We start from the raw sequence: 17267 nt of genomic DNA, 5'->3' as shown, positions 1-17267 counted from the left end.
ATTAAAAGCTTTACTTTAGTTAACTAAGGATTTGGTTTGAAAAGAGCAAAAATTGTGTTCTTATATCATTAAATCAATCCATCATATCAGGCACTATTTATACTTTATAACTCTGTCGATTTTTTCCAAATCTACGGCCTTTTGTTTTAGAGAGTAGAATATGTAATCTAAGTTGATTCAGAATTTATATGGGATTAGTAGCCGGTTTCTTGTAGAGAAATTGGGTAAAAACTGTTATCGGAAACCCGTTGAGACTCTTTTATGAGGTGGACTTGCCGCCGAAATATGACACACATTTGTAGAAAAGGCGTACAATTAATCAAACAAACACACAAATAAAGCATTATATTTATATTGGATTTTAAATTTAATTTTCTAAATTTTGACTTGTACCACGTGTTTGCCTACTGGTATGGTTTCTCCATCTGTTTACCCACCAACATATAATCCTGTATTGTGTTCGTACGTCATTTTAAAATAACATGTTATTATAAATATCTAAAATGGGTGATGCATACATACGAGTTAAGGTTAAGGAAATATAAATAAAACATTTAAAAAAATATTTTGCAGATTTTCTATCCAGTCGCTTTCTTAATATTTCTAAATATGAAACTATAGTTTTCAAATAGCATAATTCTTTTAAATCAATTCTATAAGACATGCACACACACACGCACACGCGCACACGCACACGAACGCACACACACACACACACACACGCACACGCACACGCGCACGCGCACACGCACACGCACACACGCACACGCATACGCGCACACGCGCACACGCACACACACACGCACACACACACACACACACACGCACACACACACACGCACACGCACGCTGTAACACACGCACGCAGAGAGAATTATATGTTACTTAAACCTTAAAGGAAAAAAAACAGCAGAAAAAAATATGCTTGCTTTTTTAAATCAGTCAGTCATGATCTCATTTAGTGAATATTATAAAGGGAAATTGAATTATATATTTTAGAGATTAGTATTGTTATATGTGGCGGCATTTGGAATGAATCAACAAAGAGGGACAAAAAAAGAATAGTGTTACCATGACTCTAATCTATCTTGTTTATATTTTTACACCACTATTACGACATTTGGACATAGATACACAATTGCATATAGGAAAATAAATTATCATCAACATATAACATTTATTTGATATTAATGAATTACAAATTGCTAAAAACCGATCGCGCTCTTTTAAACACATAAACGTGGCACCCCTAGTTTCAGACAGGAAATTGAAATATCATCAAGATATGAACATTATTAGACGCACCCAATTATTTTCATTAACATATATTTGATTATTCAATATGGGAAGAGCATTTTATTCATAATAATGAATTATAAATTGCTAGGAAATGCCAAATTCAAAACGAAATGGCATTTACATCTGGTTATTACGAGTCATATTAATCTCTCACTTGGATTTGATCGAGCGGCGCAACAAGTTACTCCGCAGATTCATTCCAATTTTTGGTGAAGACTTCTTTTTAACGTAATATGCCGGATTGAGTGTGAAATTTAACAATCATATCAAGCCATCATGGCTTTGAAGTGGTTTTTCATTTTTATTTTTATCAGCTATTTGAATACAGGTAAGTCGTTTATTATATTAATTAGATAGTATACTTTAAGTTTAGCTTGTCATAATTTGTATATTGTTTGGTAGGCAAATGACAGAAAAGGAGGACGAACGCGGAACGTTTGCCTAAACTACCTTTTTTCTACGATTTTTCTTGATTTGATTTATATTTTATGTCCGCGTGCTTCCTTGACTGACATCTGTCTTACATTGAGACTTTCTGCATTCGTTTTCCAAACTTCTTATTGTTTATCATTATGTTTCATTGAGCTATTTTAAACCCAAAACTATTTATAACATGTATTTTCAATAATCATACAAATCAATAGATTCTGATTCTGTACTTTCGATTTACCCCTTATCCTAGGCCTGGCCGAATCCTGGCATGAACCTTATATCTGCTAATTAAATGCTATAACAACTCCAACTTAGAAATTATTAAAGTTTATTAAAACACCGTATAAAGATATAAACGTGCACGCAAAGTAATAAAAAAATCAAACAAATCAGACGGCTTTATTTGACAAATTAACATGATAGTTAAATATAAGATATGTCAAGTCCGCGTACTGCAATCTTTTCAACACTATTTTATTGCAAATGCCTGGCAATAATAAACAATTTTTCTAAAAGCGTAACACCTATTGATTGGCGTCCGCGCCGAAGCGCGGCGCCCTTATGGAATGAAATCAGAGTTTGTCAATGGGCGACAGCAACTTCTCGAGCCTTTTAGTCGGTTATAATAAAAGCCGATCATTCCGATCGGTATGAGGGTGCTTGATTAAAAAAATGCCTCGATATGTACAATGAATAGCGAACTGGAGAATTTTGCAATGCATGAAATAACCTTTTCCGTCTCTTCGTTTTTTTTATCATTTTGTAGTACACAGTGGGTTATTATGGTATGTTAAAATAGAATGATGAGGTGATGACCTAAACATTCCGAAAATCTATTTATAGAGGGATGCACTGCTATCGGTAATTCCCGGTCTCTCCCGGTCTATTTTGACCGGGATTTACTAGTGACCGGCGAATAGTATCACACGTTTATTTTCCAGTCTCTACCGGTTTTGGAGTAGATGTTTGATATCGTTACAGAACAGAACAAAAAATTTCCAGATAAAAAAGTTTTTTTTCCCCAAATGAATGTTTGTCAATTACTTTGGTTACAATAATTAATAAACACAGATCAACTCTCAAATTTATTGATTATTATTATACATAAACATACAATTCGAAAAAAAAAAACAACAATAGCATGTTTCATTTTATCTATATGAGATAAAAACAATAAATATGTGCAATAATTGAGAAAAAGGTACATGTTTATGGTATTAATATGACACTATCAACTTTGAAACATTTTATTTAATTTGTTATTCGTGTTTAGTAAAGATGCCGAGGAATTATTCAAAGTTACAAATTAGATTTTATGAATTATTCAATTGATTGATAATTTAAAAAATGATAAAGAAAAATACAAATGTACATGTACATTGTTTAAAAATAAACACTATTATATATTGAAAGATTAAGCATAATTTACTGACTTTCTTCCAGTTAAGTTTTGACTTATAATCGTCGGTCAATATGACAATTGAATTCTTAAAATTTATTTTACAATTTTGATAAAAAAAGAGTATTACACGTAAAAACTCAGTATTAAAATAGCACATAAAACACAAAAAAAGAGAGGAAAACAATATTCATAAAATCTGTATTTCTAATATTAAAATAAATATTACAGTTTTTGTATAATACACAATTATGCTCAACATGATCAACATGATAATATAACCAGTGTCATATTTTACTAAGTGTGAACAGATACCTTAATTTAGAAGGGGTCTTCGCTAATAGCGATAACATAATACGAGACAATTCCACAAGTGTGGTGTTTATCATGCGTTACACATATGGATTATAAATGATGGTATACATGTATATCCATTGCTATTAATAATCACGATCATAAAGACATAACAAGTAATATTCTAATCTCTAGCATGCCAATCAAAGTTCATAATGAACAATGTCTTTCGTCCGTTCATTCTGGTAAAAACAAATAAAAAAACATTGAAAAGTTTATAAGAATATCTTGTCATCATATGTCTACTAGTTCATCTTCACTTTCTGCATTTCTTGCTTGGACGCCCTTTGATGCTTTGCATCAATACTTTTCTTGTATACAAAGTGTAATAAGATCGGTACTAGGGTATAGGGGAATCTCATGTAGATTTTTCATCAGCATAGAGTAAAACTTTGCTTAGTCTTTATTATCTCTTTAACTTAGTTCCAAATTGTACCTAAAACAATACTTCACTGAAAAAATGAACATTCACAAAGGAAGTACTGGTATGTGTTCTAAAACTTTACACATTTTTAATGACTGTCAATCAAAAATGTTCGATACATTTTCCGGATATTTTATTGTCGATATATAACACCGAAGGTACTGTTTGGCAATATAGACCTGAGACTGATTTATTGTCGAAGTTTTTTACGTTAGTCTCTTTGTTAGTTTTCTGTAATTTATTACGATTAACCAATTGATTTTAATAATATAGTTTCCAATAATAAATTCACAATCACGGCTTGATGTTCTAGTAAGTATTATAGCATAATAGTCGCGCAGTTGCAAGTTCAAATCCTTGACAAACTTTTTTTCTTCAGATTTTTTTTAATATTGTATGCAACATTGGCGATAAATCATTTGTTTAATTTCTGTTTTTTTCCCCAAATATATATAATTTACAACGTCAAGCTATAAAAAGATAACAGAAAAAGCAATATTGAAAATAATGTTTCCTTGAAATTTAAACCTACAATCTTAAACTTATAAGTGAAAATCTTAAATGCTTGTCACTGAGGCTAGTTAGGCAAATGCTATGACAGTACCTTAAAGTAAAATGTGTTGAAGCGTTAAAGTAAGAAGGTCACTGCCTTAATATACATGTGTAAATGGTTTGTACATCATCATTACGTTCAAGAGTGCTATATGTATTTTAACAGTAGATTTTATTACTGTTTAACGACTAAATTTCGTAAACTAATTAAATCAGTATTATGCAGACGCTTGAATCTGCCTCTACACTGATTAAGAGTTATCTACTGAAAACGTCTGCATAACCCCGATTAAATAACACATTAGGGGGCAGGGGACCTAAAAATGAACAATTTTGTATTACAGACAGATAGATAGATAGATAGATAGATAGATAGATAGATGATAGATAGATAGATAGATAGATAGATAGATAGATAGATAGATAGATAGATAGATAGATAGATAGATAGATAGATAGATAGATAGATAGATAGATAGATAGATAGATAGATAGATAGATAGATAGATAGATAGATAGATAGATAGATAGATAGATAGATAGATAGATAGATAGATAGATAGATAGATAGATAGATAGATAGATAGATAGATAGATAGATAGATAGATAGATAGATAGATAGATAGATAGATAGATTATTCATATAAGACGTGTACAAAATGCACATGGTCACAAAATACATACATTCAAATATAATTAAACATCACGTAATCATCAAAGTTAACATTATTTAGTAGCAAAGTGTCATACAATGATAAAACTACATCTTTGGACTGCATTAACAAAACATGGAGAATGAAAAGAAATAAAGTAATATTACTAACAAGATAACATTTTTATAATTATGTCTGAAGATTCGGTTGATTTAATTCCCTGCGTTTAAATGCTTGTGCTATAAAATTTCCCAAATTTAGCAAGACTTTTTTCTTTTTAGAACTTAATAAATCAATAAATTTGTACATGCTCGTATTTTTCACATAATATTTTGGTATGAATTTGTTTCTCAGGTCAGAATATTCTTTGCATGTGGTTATAAAATGAAATTCATCTTCTATGTCATTACCGCAGAAATAACATAATCTTTCATTTCTTGGTTTTCGATTACGCCCATGTCTAAGAGATTCTATAAATAAATTATGCGACGATACGCGCAATCTAGTTATGCTATTACGTATTTTAAACGAATTTATTTTAATCAAGTAATCCGATATACCAAAGCTCGGTTTTAAATGTATGTACAAGGATTTCAGTATTTCATTTTTCTCAATGTCTCCAGATAGTTTCTGTAAGGCACAATCCGTTACTGTTTTCTTGAACAAATTTACAAATAATTTGGAATTTATGTTTTCATGATTTAAAAACACAGAGCTAAAACCATAATCATCAAGCAGTTTTTTAACATGGAAAACCCAATTCTTTCTACCATTATAATACTGCGCTAATGAATGTGCATAAACTGATTTTAATAGCATATTATCCGTATTGATAATCTTGACCCAGTATTTAATAATATGTACAAAACGAAATACATATAAAGGATAGCGACCCAATTCTGCATATATAGCTGCGTTACTTATCGATTGTTTTACACCAAGGATTGTTTTGCAAAACTGTAGATGAATACGTTCTAATTCACAAGACTTAGTAAACCCCCAAATAGGACAACCATAATTTAATATCGATCCTACGAATGCATCAAAAAGTTGCAATGAAATATCCGGACGAATGTTATATCTTTTGATATTATTTAACAATGTGTGCATCGCCCTAAGTGCTTTGCCTTTTAGACATTTTATATTTAAAGCGAAAGTACCAGTGTAATTCAACGTTATTCCCAAATAATTGAAATCATCAACAATTTCTAACTGTTCATCATTATAAATGAAATGTTCATTTGTTTTAACTGGCCCTCGTTTCCTAAAAACAACAACTTTGGTTTTTGCAGTGTTTACCTCTAACCCCCATTTTTCACAATATTCGCGTAAAGAATTCAGTCTCGATTGTAAATCTTCTACAGAATCGCCACATATTACCATATCATCCGCAAATAACAAAATTACAAGACAAATTTCATTAATGGTTAGGCCAGTTGTATTATCTTGCGGCAAAAACGATTCTTCAATAAATAAGGGAAAAAATGTGGCCAGAAACACAATTCCAAATATTTCAAAATCTGTTTCACAGGCAGATAACCAGTTGCACAGCATTATTCAATGATATATGACATACATTGAAGAAAATAATAGTTTGCTTGCATTGCTCCTTATAAGAATGACTGACAGCAATTTATATTTACCCCCACCCAGCCAAAATCACACATAAAATATACCAATATGGACAATCTTCATGAAGGTGCAGCATACTTCAGAATCCGCCCGATTCCTTTAAAAATATCACTAAGACGCAGTGCAAGCTATGGCATTTTCAAAAATAAAGTGTCTGTCATACGTTTAGATTTTTCAATTTATCCGAAATTTCTTACTTGTTTGGCGCCAACTGTAAAAGCTTGATTTTTAACTTTTTCACCTCCATTCGGAGAGTTGCAAATACATACAAAGCTACCAAAATGCTTAGTTTCGGGTAAATACCCTAAAATACTGCTCATTTCCTACATACAAACAAGAAAGAATTACAATGACAGAGAAATATCAGAAGTTTCTATTACCTTCAAAACACTATGTCTGAGTTATTAAATTTTTTTACCGGGGCCATCATTCGAATATGTCCCCTGCCCCCTTAATTTTCTGCAAACTGCCTTAATGCATTCGGTGTCTTAACTGTAGAGTTCTATGTCAGGAAGCCTATGGAATCAGGACCCTTATAAATAAAAAGGATTAAGTGACCTACATTTCTGGTACAAAAACTTCTCATAATCCATATTTAATCAGTGTAATAACATTAACAAAAGTTAATTATTACAGGTACAATTAACTTTTTCTTCACTTTAACCCTCCACATTTGAAGTATATAATTCTATGTCAATAAAACAAGAGCTGCAATGTTTTCTTTTGCGCGTCATTTTGTATTTATATCTTAAGACAAAAGTTAGATGTGTCCAGAGGCACCCATAGGAATAGTTCTAAGTTTAGTCTTAAAATTAACACAGTTTTATCACAGTTTTGCACTAACGACTTAAATCGGTCCTAAGCTTTTTTATGAAACGCATCCAAGAACTGCCAGAAACCATATAACACATGTTCTTTCAATGTAAACGCCACATAATACCGTGTTAGGAATTAGAAGAGTCCACTCATATGTCAGCCCCCGCCCCCAGGAAAAACTGTTCTGTATCCGCCCTTGACTCTAATTTATTTGGTATTAGTATTAGATAGCCGCGGTACCGGTATTATTCATGATATGTTTTATATCGCATGCATTACTTTCATATACCGAAAACATTTCCTGCATATATTCCCTACTTGTTTCTGTCTATGGACAGGGTCTATTGCCACTGCCAATCGTATCTGGAATATTTCTGTACATATTCTTACCATTCATTCATATATATCCAAGCCAACATGTTGTACTTAAATGCCCCCATCCGTGCGTAATTCAGGCTAAAGTCTGTTCATACGTAATATTCCGTACGGAATTTCATGGGTTTTTCAATAAACTTCAACTGACTGTAAAATTGTTTTGAAATACGATGTTTACTCGAAATTTATTTTATTTTAGATACTTATAGAAGTTATTGCCTATAGGAATATAAAGAGAAAAGTTAATTGTCCTGAGAGATGTATGATATATGGCTGCATTTGACTTTAATTATTGTCGTTTTGCTCCTTAAAAGTGCTTATTACTTGACTTTTAGTCAATATATATATTAAGAGAAATTCCTCGTATTGATTTGCTATATATTAAGTATATTCTTTGAATATTTTAGGCGTAAGTGCACATGCCCATGCGAGATTCTGGTGTGATTCCAGTTATCCTTAATTATTGTTGCATTAACTTCCCGCCATTTTCATGAATTTCGATTTCAGCATGTTTTTTTTGTGAAAAGGTTATTAAACGATCTACCCAATTGAAAGAAAGAAAATGATAGATATAGCCAGGATTAGTGTAACAGTTAATCCTTGAAAATTAGTTGAGATCGCTATTTTTTTAGCCATGCGCATTTTTATCTCAAGTTCACATGTCCTTGCAGGTATAGTTTAATCATATTTTATTGCTAATATATACATGTAAATATACAGAGAAACAAATTGATTTCGAAATAACAAATAGCAAAAGGGTTGGGCCCAAGTTCTTACAACATAAGCGATCGACCCTCCTCCTGAAAAATATATTAATCAACATTGATGGCATTTATTTGAGAAAGTGTGACATGTATACATATAAAGCGAACAAAGAAGAAAAAAATAAAGACAGATTAACATAAAAAAATAAAACAATGTAAGAAATAAGTAAGACAGAAAAAAATGTATATTTATGTATTTATATAATAACGACAAGGTTAAGGATCCAGCATTTAGTATTATTCGTCATTGGGAGTAAACGTCCATCATAAATGTGATTGTCAATTATTTGTGGTACCAATTTATTAGGATTAATAACTTGCAGGTATAACCAGAGATATGTTTGAATACATGTATCTAAACTAAATTTTACATCGTCACAATATGATTATATATCAATAAATAATGTAATTCTTAGTGACTTAATTATAAAAAAAAATAATAGCAACTTTATTTTGCCACGCCGATTTTTGTCACCATATGCTTTATTATTTTATTTTTTGTTGCCTCGGGGTATTTTGTCTTATACTTTGATAGGCAGGCGACTTTCTTTATGACAAAGACACAGCAATTTATGCCCCGAAGTGACCAACTTGTACACTATTAAAGGGTCTTAAAGTAAGGGTTATTTCCGAGATTTCTTTGTGGGAATCATAGTGCTTGTTAGGTTAATATGTGAAGCGATGAATTATTTTCTTCTTGATTGTTAAGTCCATGGATATTGTACTGTTTCTTGGGAAAAGGAAATAGTTTTTTTATAGATAAATAATAAAGAACAGAATGAGTTTGTACCTATCTTATATTTTGAAATGCGTATTGCATACTTCGTTTTTGTTTGTTTTGAAAAATGCTTTGTTGTTTTGTGTGCTTGCTATTTTAACTTAGCAATTTTCTTAGCTTATGTAAATTATTATGTTTACTACTATTTTATATCATGTATAATATATACATAAATATATGATAATTCAACTGTCATATTTATCAACGATTCTAATTCTAAACCTTACTGAAAATAAGTGCTTAAGTCTATGTAAAAAAATATCAATTTTCTCGTACATTATATATTGATTCTTAAATTAGTTCGTTTTAATTTATTTACATTTGTAAAACTGTTATAAGAATAAAACATTAATTTAAATTTGTAACATGTACTAAATGTTTGGATTTCTTTACATAACGCGTACAGTAAATGAAATGAAACAATAAGTTTTTCAAATGTTATTTTCAAATTTTTCAAATGTCATATTGAGACCACTGAATATAATTTGTATCTACTACTGTATATATTTTTTTAAACCAACAATAATAATATATGAAAAATAAAACAATTTCCATTATTAGAATTGCTTCTTTTTGCATTATAATAAATCATATTTAGAATTCGTTTTCTGTTAGGTTATTAATTACAACTAAACGAAGTGATCAACATCTTTTTTTTTTTTAGAAAAAATAATCTAACCGCGGTATTTATTTGTAATGAAATCAAATGTTATATAAAACCGGGAGGGACTTGCCATTTAGCTTGTGATGCTATATACCGGTCTAAATAGACAGTGAGAGACAGAAAATACCGCAAGGAGACCGAAGAATAGGACATCCGAGCTTTTTGGTATCCTATTAATTTAAATGGATACTGTTGATTAATTCCTTATGTTTGATAATTTTTCTGTTTTCATTTCTATCATATTCCAAGATAAAATTATTATAAATATTATGAAAAGTTTACAATTAAAATTATTATTATTGTTATTATTATCATTATTATTATTATTATAATTTTGTTGCGTACATTGTATTTCCTGTCATTTTATCTGTTATTTGGATTTTATATTATTTTCATACATTGTATTTTACGTTTCTAGCGTCACATCTCACAAATAGAATAATCTCCCATTTGTAAGGAATGGGAATTACCTCCCATTATCAGAAATGGGATTGCTCACATGTATTAACATGGGACTCCCCCCCCCATAATCAGAATGGGAGATTTCACCTATGGGAGGATTTTCCCTACAACGAAAATGGGAGGATTTTTAACATTACTTTTTTATGTTTTTATTTAAACAAATAATTTTTTGAAGACTACAGTAATATATTTCTTGCATAAAAGTTAATTCTTTATTTTTTTCAAAATCCCCATGGATTACCCCTTGGGATAGCAAAGCCCTAGTGGGAGAACGATAAAACCCCATGGGGGTCTCAACTTTGATTGTCTCCCCAGCACTCATTGTCAACATTGTTAGGGGTATGTGAAAATTTAAAGACCAGTTTTTGCTTACCTTTATACCCATTGATAACTGAACTCTTCATTTATTCTCTTATTACTTAAGAAAGGGTAGCGAGAGTTTGCAAAAAACCCGGATTTGCAAAGTTATTCCGGAAGCTGTTTCTAGCCAAAGCAGCAACTGGACAGATAGAAATACGACTTTACTTTGAAACTTAAACATATGTCCCATTACCCAGCTGGTCAGTTTTAGGGTATCTTAATGAATATATTATTGTATTTTCATTATCTACCAATCGGACATCTTGAATGCTAAGAATCATACTGATCTGTTTATCCCCTTTTTTGTTACTGTTATCTTGCCTACCCTAAAGAACCAAAAATGCAAGAGTATATGCCGATCAGAACAAAATCATTTGATACTGATTGTGGCAATCTGCTGGAAGCTTAGTCAGAATGCCATATTAAATCAGTTCTTATGTGTTACTGGGAAGCGCACTCTTTTTGCTGTTGCTGTTCTTCTTAATCCTTATCACCTTATTTACTACAAAATATTTTGTGTTATCTGCCATACTTTCAATTTTGCATTGGAAACTAATGGCAGCTAAATAAAGTTCTGCCGATTTAAAGCTAAAGTCCGGCAGTGATAAACGCGACATACATTGTTAATTTCTAAATTGATTGGCCATACCTCTGACAAGCCATAATTAGGTCTAAATTTGTAAAATGCATTCAGCCTTGTCTTGTATGTTTTAATTTTATTTGGCGCTAAAGATTCCTTTAACAATATTCAAGCCTCAATATGGAGATCATTAACTGAAACTGACGTGGTATTACCACTGGGTCCTTGGTTGCCCTTGGTTCTACTTGACGAAACGGTCCCTCTGTCGTCGAGAAATAGCATCAGCTGTATTTGTGTGGTTGGAAAATATGTGAAGTGCTTTGAAAAGAAAACTTTCTTCCATGCACTTTTGTTCAAAATATTTGACGAGTTGCATTAATCTTTTTGACCTAGAGGTTTGACAATTGAACACCCTAAGCAAAGCCTCATTGTCAATATGCATTATATTTTTTTTACCTTTATTTATTATTTTTACTTGTTTCCCCATATATGAATGGCTAATACTACTGGTACCATTTCCAGAAATATAATATCTCTCATAACTGGCGGAAACACCATTCCCCCTCCAAAAAAGAAAGGAAAAATGCTCCTAGCATGTCTGACCCTGCATCATCTTTAAATAGCTGCAGTTCATCACTACTAAACCATTTGTTTTCTTGTATGTAAGTTACCCCATTTAAATCCTTGAAAATGTCTGCCAAACCTTCAGATCCTCCATTATTTCTCGTGATATTCTAAGCATATAGTAAGGTTTCCTTCTAGGAATAATTGCATCATAGAACCGTTGAAGAAATGCTCGACTGGACCTAACTGCTTGTCCGAAAATATTTAATTTTCCCAGTTATCTTTGTCATTCACGTAACGATATTTTCTTCCTTTTAACTACATGAACTATAGTTGATATTCATTTGGACAATTCTTAAATTTTTTTGACTATGGATTCGGACCATTAATTTGGACATATCAATTTCTAAGCCTAAGAACACCATTACTATAGTTGGACTTTTCATAAGCTATAGGGGTGCCTAGTTCCACACAAACCTGTTCAAATGTTGATACTAAATCCTGGAATGTATGGGTGCATTGACTGCCAGCCATGATTAAATCATCCGGGAGTCGATCGTTTGAGCTTGCTTTTGCCTTCTTGATGGCAGGGCCGTTAAGGAAAGAAGAACATGTTTGCACTTTGGCTTAACCCCATTTATCAATGTAATAGTAGCATTTTCCTTCTACTCTTATTGGCAGAACCCTATATGCTGATTTAAGGTTTTGCAATGAACAATGAATCACCCAAATCGTAAGTCGTTGCAATTACATTATCAAACATTGTGTATTTTACCGAACAAAACTGGCTGTCAATGCCATCCTTAATACTTGATCCATGAAGGTATGATAAATGAGAGGTCATTCTCCAACCCCCATCAGACTTCGGCAATATTCCTACTGGAGAGATACTTAGATTATCATATGGAGGTTTATCAAATTACCCAGCAATCCTACCAAGTGCTAATCCTCTATTTTCTTTTTCCTGCAGTTGTTTTTTATGTTCTTAAGCAGCAGATTTAAGAGTTTGACATTCACATGCAACTCTTGGTCCATTGTACTCAATTTTGAAACCAATCTTAAACTCATTAGCTAAAATATTGGCATCTATACAATTCTCATAATGCTGCAAGTATTTTGCTAGTATTTGAAATTTAACTGGTGAGGTACCTAAATGTAAACATGTTGAAGTTTAAGCATCGATTGCAATTCGAATCTTGGTGTATTAGAGGGACGCGGGGCATAAATAGTTGCCTGCTCGACCAGCGTTGCACCTGTTGTTGTGGCATGAATGCCGCTTTAGGTCACATTGGTCGCTGTGCCCCCATGTTTGGGTACTAGTATGTCTGCCTCCTGCATTATCTAACTGTGTGATTTCTACTACAATTTAAAAAGACATGACGGTAAGTGCAATCCAATTTTGTGCAAAAGCGGTAATTGAAGTCATAGCATTTTTGTCCCCCGTCGATATAGCTATTGCACTTGGACCCATACACAATATCCATAGCTCTTCATATAAACCCCAAATGACATGTTCGAGTTTGACCATAGCCTCAACCAAAAATGAGAGTAATAAAAACTCTGCAACCCTGAACCTAAATGAAGCTTAGCTGCTGTCCTAATACTAAATACTTGCTCGAGTTTCTGTGGGGTAAGCGCTTAGATATATGCTTGAAAATACTTAAAATGCATCAGACCATTACTCTATAGTATTAATGTTCTTGGTGTTTGATGGGGCCATTACTTATTGACCAGCTCCGTTTATAACAAGTTTCGCCAATTTTTCGTCTTGTGGAATGGCGCTATTGTTACAACTAGGCAATAATGTAGCCATTTCTAAATATTGTATAATATTTTTTTTATATTTTGGGGGACAAACACCCCTAGCATAGATTTGACACTTAGAATAGGTTGTACATTACCTTGTTTGTTTGCCAGTTGGAAGGTTTGATCAAACCACTGTTGACTCATATCAGCTGGTGGTGGTATGGTTGTCCTGGGATGTGGTGTAGGATCCCTGGGCGATGGTGTAGGTGCCCTTGGAGGAGGTGTAGGTGGCTTAAGAGGTTGTGTTGTATTTGACCTTTGTTGGTGCTCTTGGCGGTGGCTAAGGGACCCAACGTAGTGCGGGAGAGCTTTGCATTGGTCACCTTTTCTGTTTTCTGCCTGTCATCATGGTCCTCTAGTCTGTTTTCCGCTTTCTTGTAGAGCGTCTCATCTTCTCTTGATTATGAAACCGTAAAATATCAAGTTCCATTAAAATGGGATTTGAAATATTAAAACTACTTGTAAACTTCAATTTACATTTCATATAAGTTACCTTGTCCTATCCAAACCGTTTACTATTGTGAAACGTATTCCCTGTTAGGGATTTTTTTAATTTGATTTTAAATTGTCGATATTGGGTCAAATCCACAATTAAAAATTGTAAATTATTTTCCCAATCCACAGGAATCACTTCCAAATTTAAGGTTACAAAATAAAAATATTGAATAAAAAAAATTAGGGTTTCTTCACTCTTATAGTGCTTAGGTGATCAAAAACTTATCTTAAATAGCGATTGTTTTCATTAATTGTATCACTTTAAATTCAATGTCATGTATTAATTCCTAACAAGGTTGACAAGAGTTTTCCCTTGTTTAGATTTGTAATGGATCAAAAACCCTTAACATTTCAGCTTTTCGGATCAAAATCTGGAAACAAAGTGATCCCTTTGGAAGCATTAATCACAACAAATTTATATGAAAATTGAGACTCGGTTTGATTGAGTCTGTACATGAGGGATAATGAATAAGTGCAACATCCCTTACGCCCCAAGCACCGGCTTGAGAGGCACTCAATTCTCAACACTTAATAGTGCTGGAATCAATGATCCCGAAGGACCAGAAAAATATATGTGTTGTAAGATCCATGTGTTGTATATACACATTCAAAATGTATTCGCTACTTTTATGCCTTCTCTTATGTAATTTATGTAGATACCTTGATTTTAAATTTACCAGACAAACCACGTGGAGACCTACGGTGAGTGCCAAATTGCTTAACATATTTTCTTGTCCAGCCGCTTAGTGCATAATATCTACTCTAGAGAAGTTTAATTATACCCAAAACCAAAATAATGCAACTTATAATGCATTACAGTTATAACTAAAACCTGATTGGTTTTTATGCGACAGAAATTTAACTTGCCTCTCCTGTTGCTGGAAATTTCTGAAAGAACGGTGCTCGTGAAAATATCCCTTGTGTAATTATTACACCAATATCTCAAGGGACAAGACCACTTTATTCAATTTTCTATAAAGGTTGTGTTTCACACTCTGCTACCATAAGCCTTTCATTAGTTATTTTATTTCATTGATTAATACTTGACGTACTCATTTCCCCCCAAACAAACAGGTGTTATGTTCATTACATAACCCCCTTATATTTGTGGATGGTTTATAAATAACAATTATTAAACAATTGTTTTCCTATGATCCGTTGTCATTCATTCCTTTGTGTTTATATTGACAAGTAGATATTCAGTATTTGTGCATGTTTGTATTCTGTAAATCCAGTATTTTTCGCGATGTTTTGATTTTCGCTATTACTTGCGAATCGGCTGCGTCGCGAATTCATGATGCCGCGTAAATTTAATAGCAAAACATACACTATAATCTGATGATTAATTGTGATAAAGTTTGATAATGAATACAATAACTGAATACAAAATAATTATTATTATGTGTAATTTTTATTTACATCATATACAATAAAGATATGAAGGTTTAACAAAAGACTTTCCCATTCCGTTATCCTCAGAAATACATGCATATCAAACACAAATGACAATATACAAACATTTTGCACTTACAGACAAATGTGAAGACATATTGTTTAGATAACAATAGATTTACGATAAAACAGTGATCAACGGACAATTTTATACGGTAGATTAAGCGGATTATAAACACGTATATTACACCTTCTTACAAAATATGTCTTATGTCAGAATATATTGAGTATTTGTCAGAATGAAAATTGCAATGTTTTTGTTCAATCGATATTATAACAAAACGCAAAAGCAAACACAGTACTGTTCTTTTCTTTCCATGCCTACTTATTTTGAAAGAAGTAATTTTCCCGATGTTTTGACTGTTCAAAGCGCTGGTAAAAGACCATTGCTGATATCTTAATCGAGAGATATGCCATGATTTATATGATAAATTCCAACAACTATTTTGTATGTGAACTAACTTCATTAAAGTTAATACGCACGAACTAACACAATGTTCGGTAAAAATATTTCAGTCATAATGTTAAAATATAATTATCTATATATTTTATCACAAGCAAACATAGCTAATGTTATACTACATTTGATGTATTTCAGTGTCTCTTCAACCAAAGGTTGTGTATAAACCAACTGAGTTTCCATACTCAAAATGTTCTGAAAATGGTGCGAACAGAGTGAATTGTGAAAAGCTTAATATGAGTAATGGTAAGTAATATAGCTAAAATGAGAACGTTATCCCCGCATGCATTGGTTTTGTTTCTGATATATTTGAACACTTTTACAGTTACGATGCAGAAGATCAGAAAATGTTATAATTCAGTTTTACGAATTTCTAAGTCACTTTCGTTTAATGTATTTTCCAAAATACAAACTTCACTTTGAACTACATGTTACTATCAGAATTGATCGTACTGACAGTCATTTTTAACAATCCCTTTTCTTGCGTCAATGATATGCATTTCAAACCTGAACTACGAGGGGCATATTGTAATTAGTGACAACCAACGGCAGCATGTTTTGATTAAGAAGTCATACCTTTGAAAAATTATTATAAGCGTCCTTCATTTATTCACCATGGACCTCTACACACTTTTCCAACACCAGAATCCATTCCAAAAAAGTATTTCTGAACTGTTCTTTAGGTACTAGTATACTGTTATTGCACTGTTTGCGAGCGTTTCCGACGGGACATTTGGTTTCGAATCGAATGCAAGATTTCATGTTTTGATTCAACCAAAAGTCACAAAGAGGGAGGAAATTGTTTTAAATTGTCTTTTCCTCTTCATAAACTTATCTTCTCTACAGTATATCTTGCATCTTCATAAACTATGGCTTTTACAGTTCTGATGTTTTTTAAGGTCACCTGAGCTAGCTCGGGGTGAGCTTTTAGGATCGTTGATCTTT

At 32.3% G+C, this 17267-nt stretch overlaps 1 protein-coding gene across 1 annotated transcript in view; it reads left to right on the top strand.

Moving 5' to 3' along the window:
• Window positions 1–1341: 1341 nt before the first annotated feature.
• Window positions 1342–17267, top strand: part of LOC132719661 (uncharacterized) — a 33997-nt gene continuing 18071 nt past the window's right edge. The window contains exons 1-2 of the mRNA XM_060703467.1: window positions 1342–1627; window positions 16461–16568. Of these exons, the coding sequence (XP_060559450.1) occupies window positions 1576–1627; window positions 16461–16568 (160 nt within the window). The 5' untranslated portion in view covers window positions 1342–1575. The remainder of the gene's footprint in view (window positions 1628–16460; window positions 16569–17267) is intronic.

This window comes from Ruditapes philippinarum, unplaced genomic scaffold (assembly GCF_026571515.1).
Source record: "Ruditapes philippinarum isolate M1 unplaced genomic scaffold, ASM2657151v2 ctg1737_1_1_1_1, whole genome shotgun sequence".
In the NCBI taxonomy this organism is placed as follows: domain Eukaryota; kingdom Metazoa; phylum Mollusca; class Bivalvia; order Venerida; family Veneridae; genus Ruditapes; species Ruditapes philippinarum.
The sequence above is the reverse complement of the archived record's forward strand: the minus strand, read 5'-3'. Positions and strand labels throughout refer to the sequence as shown.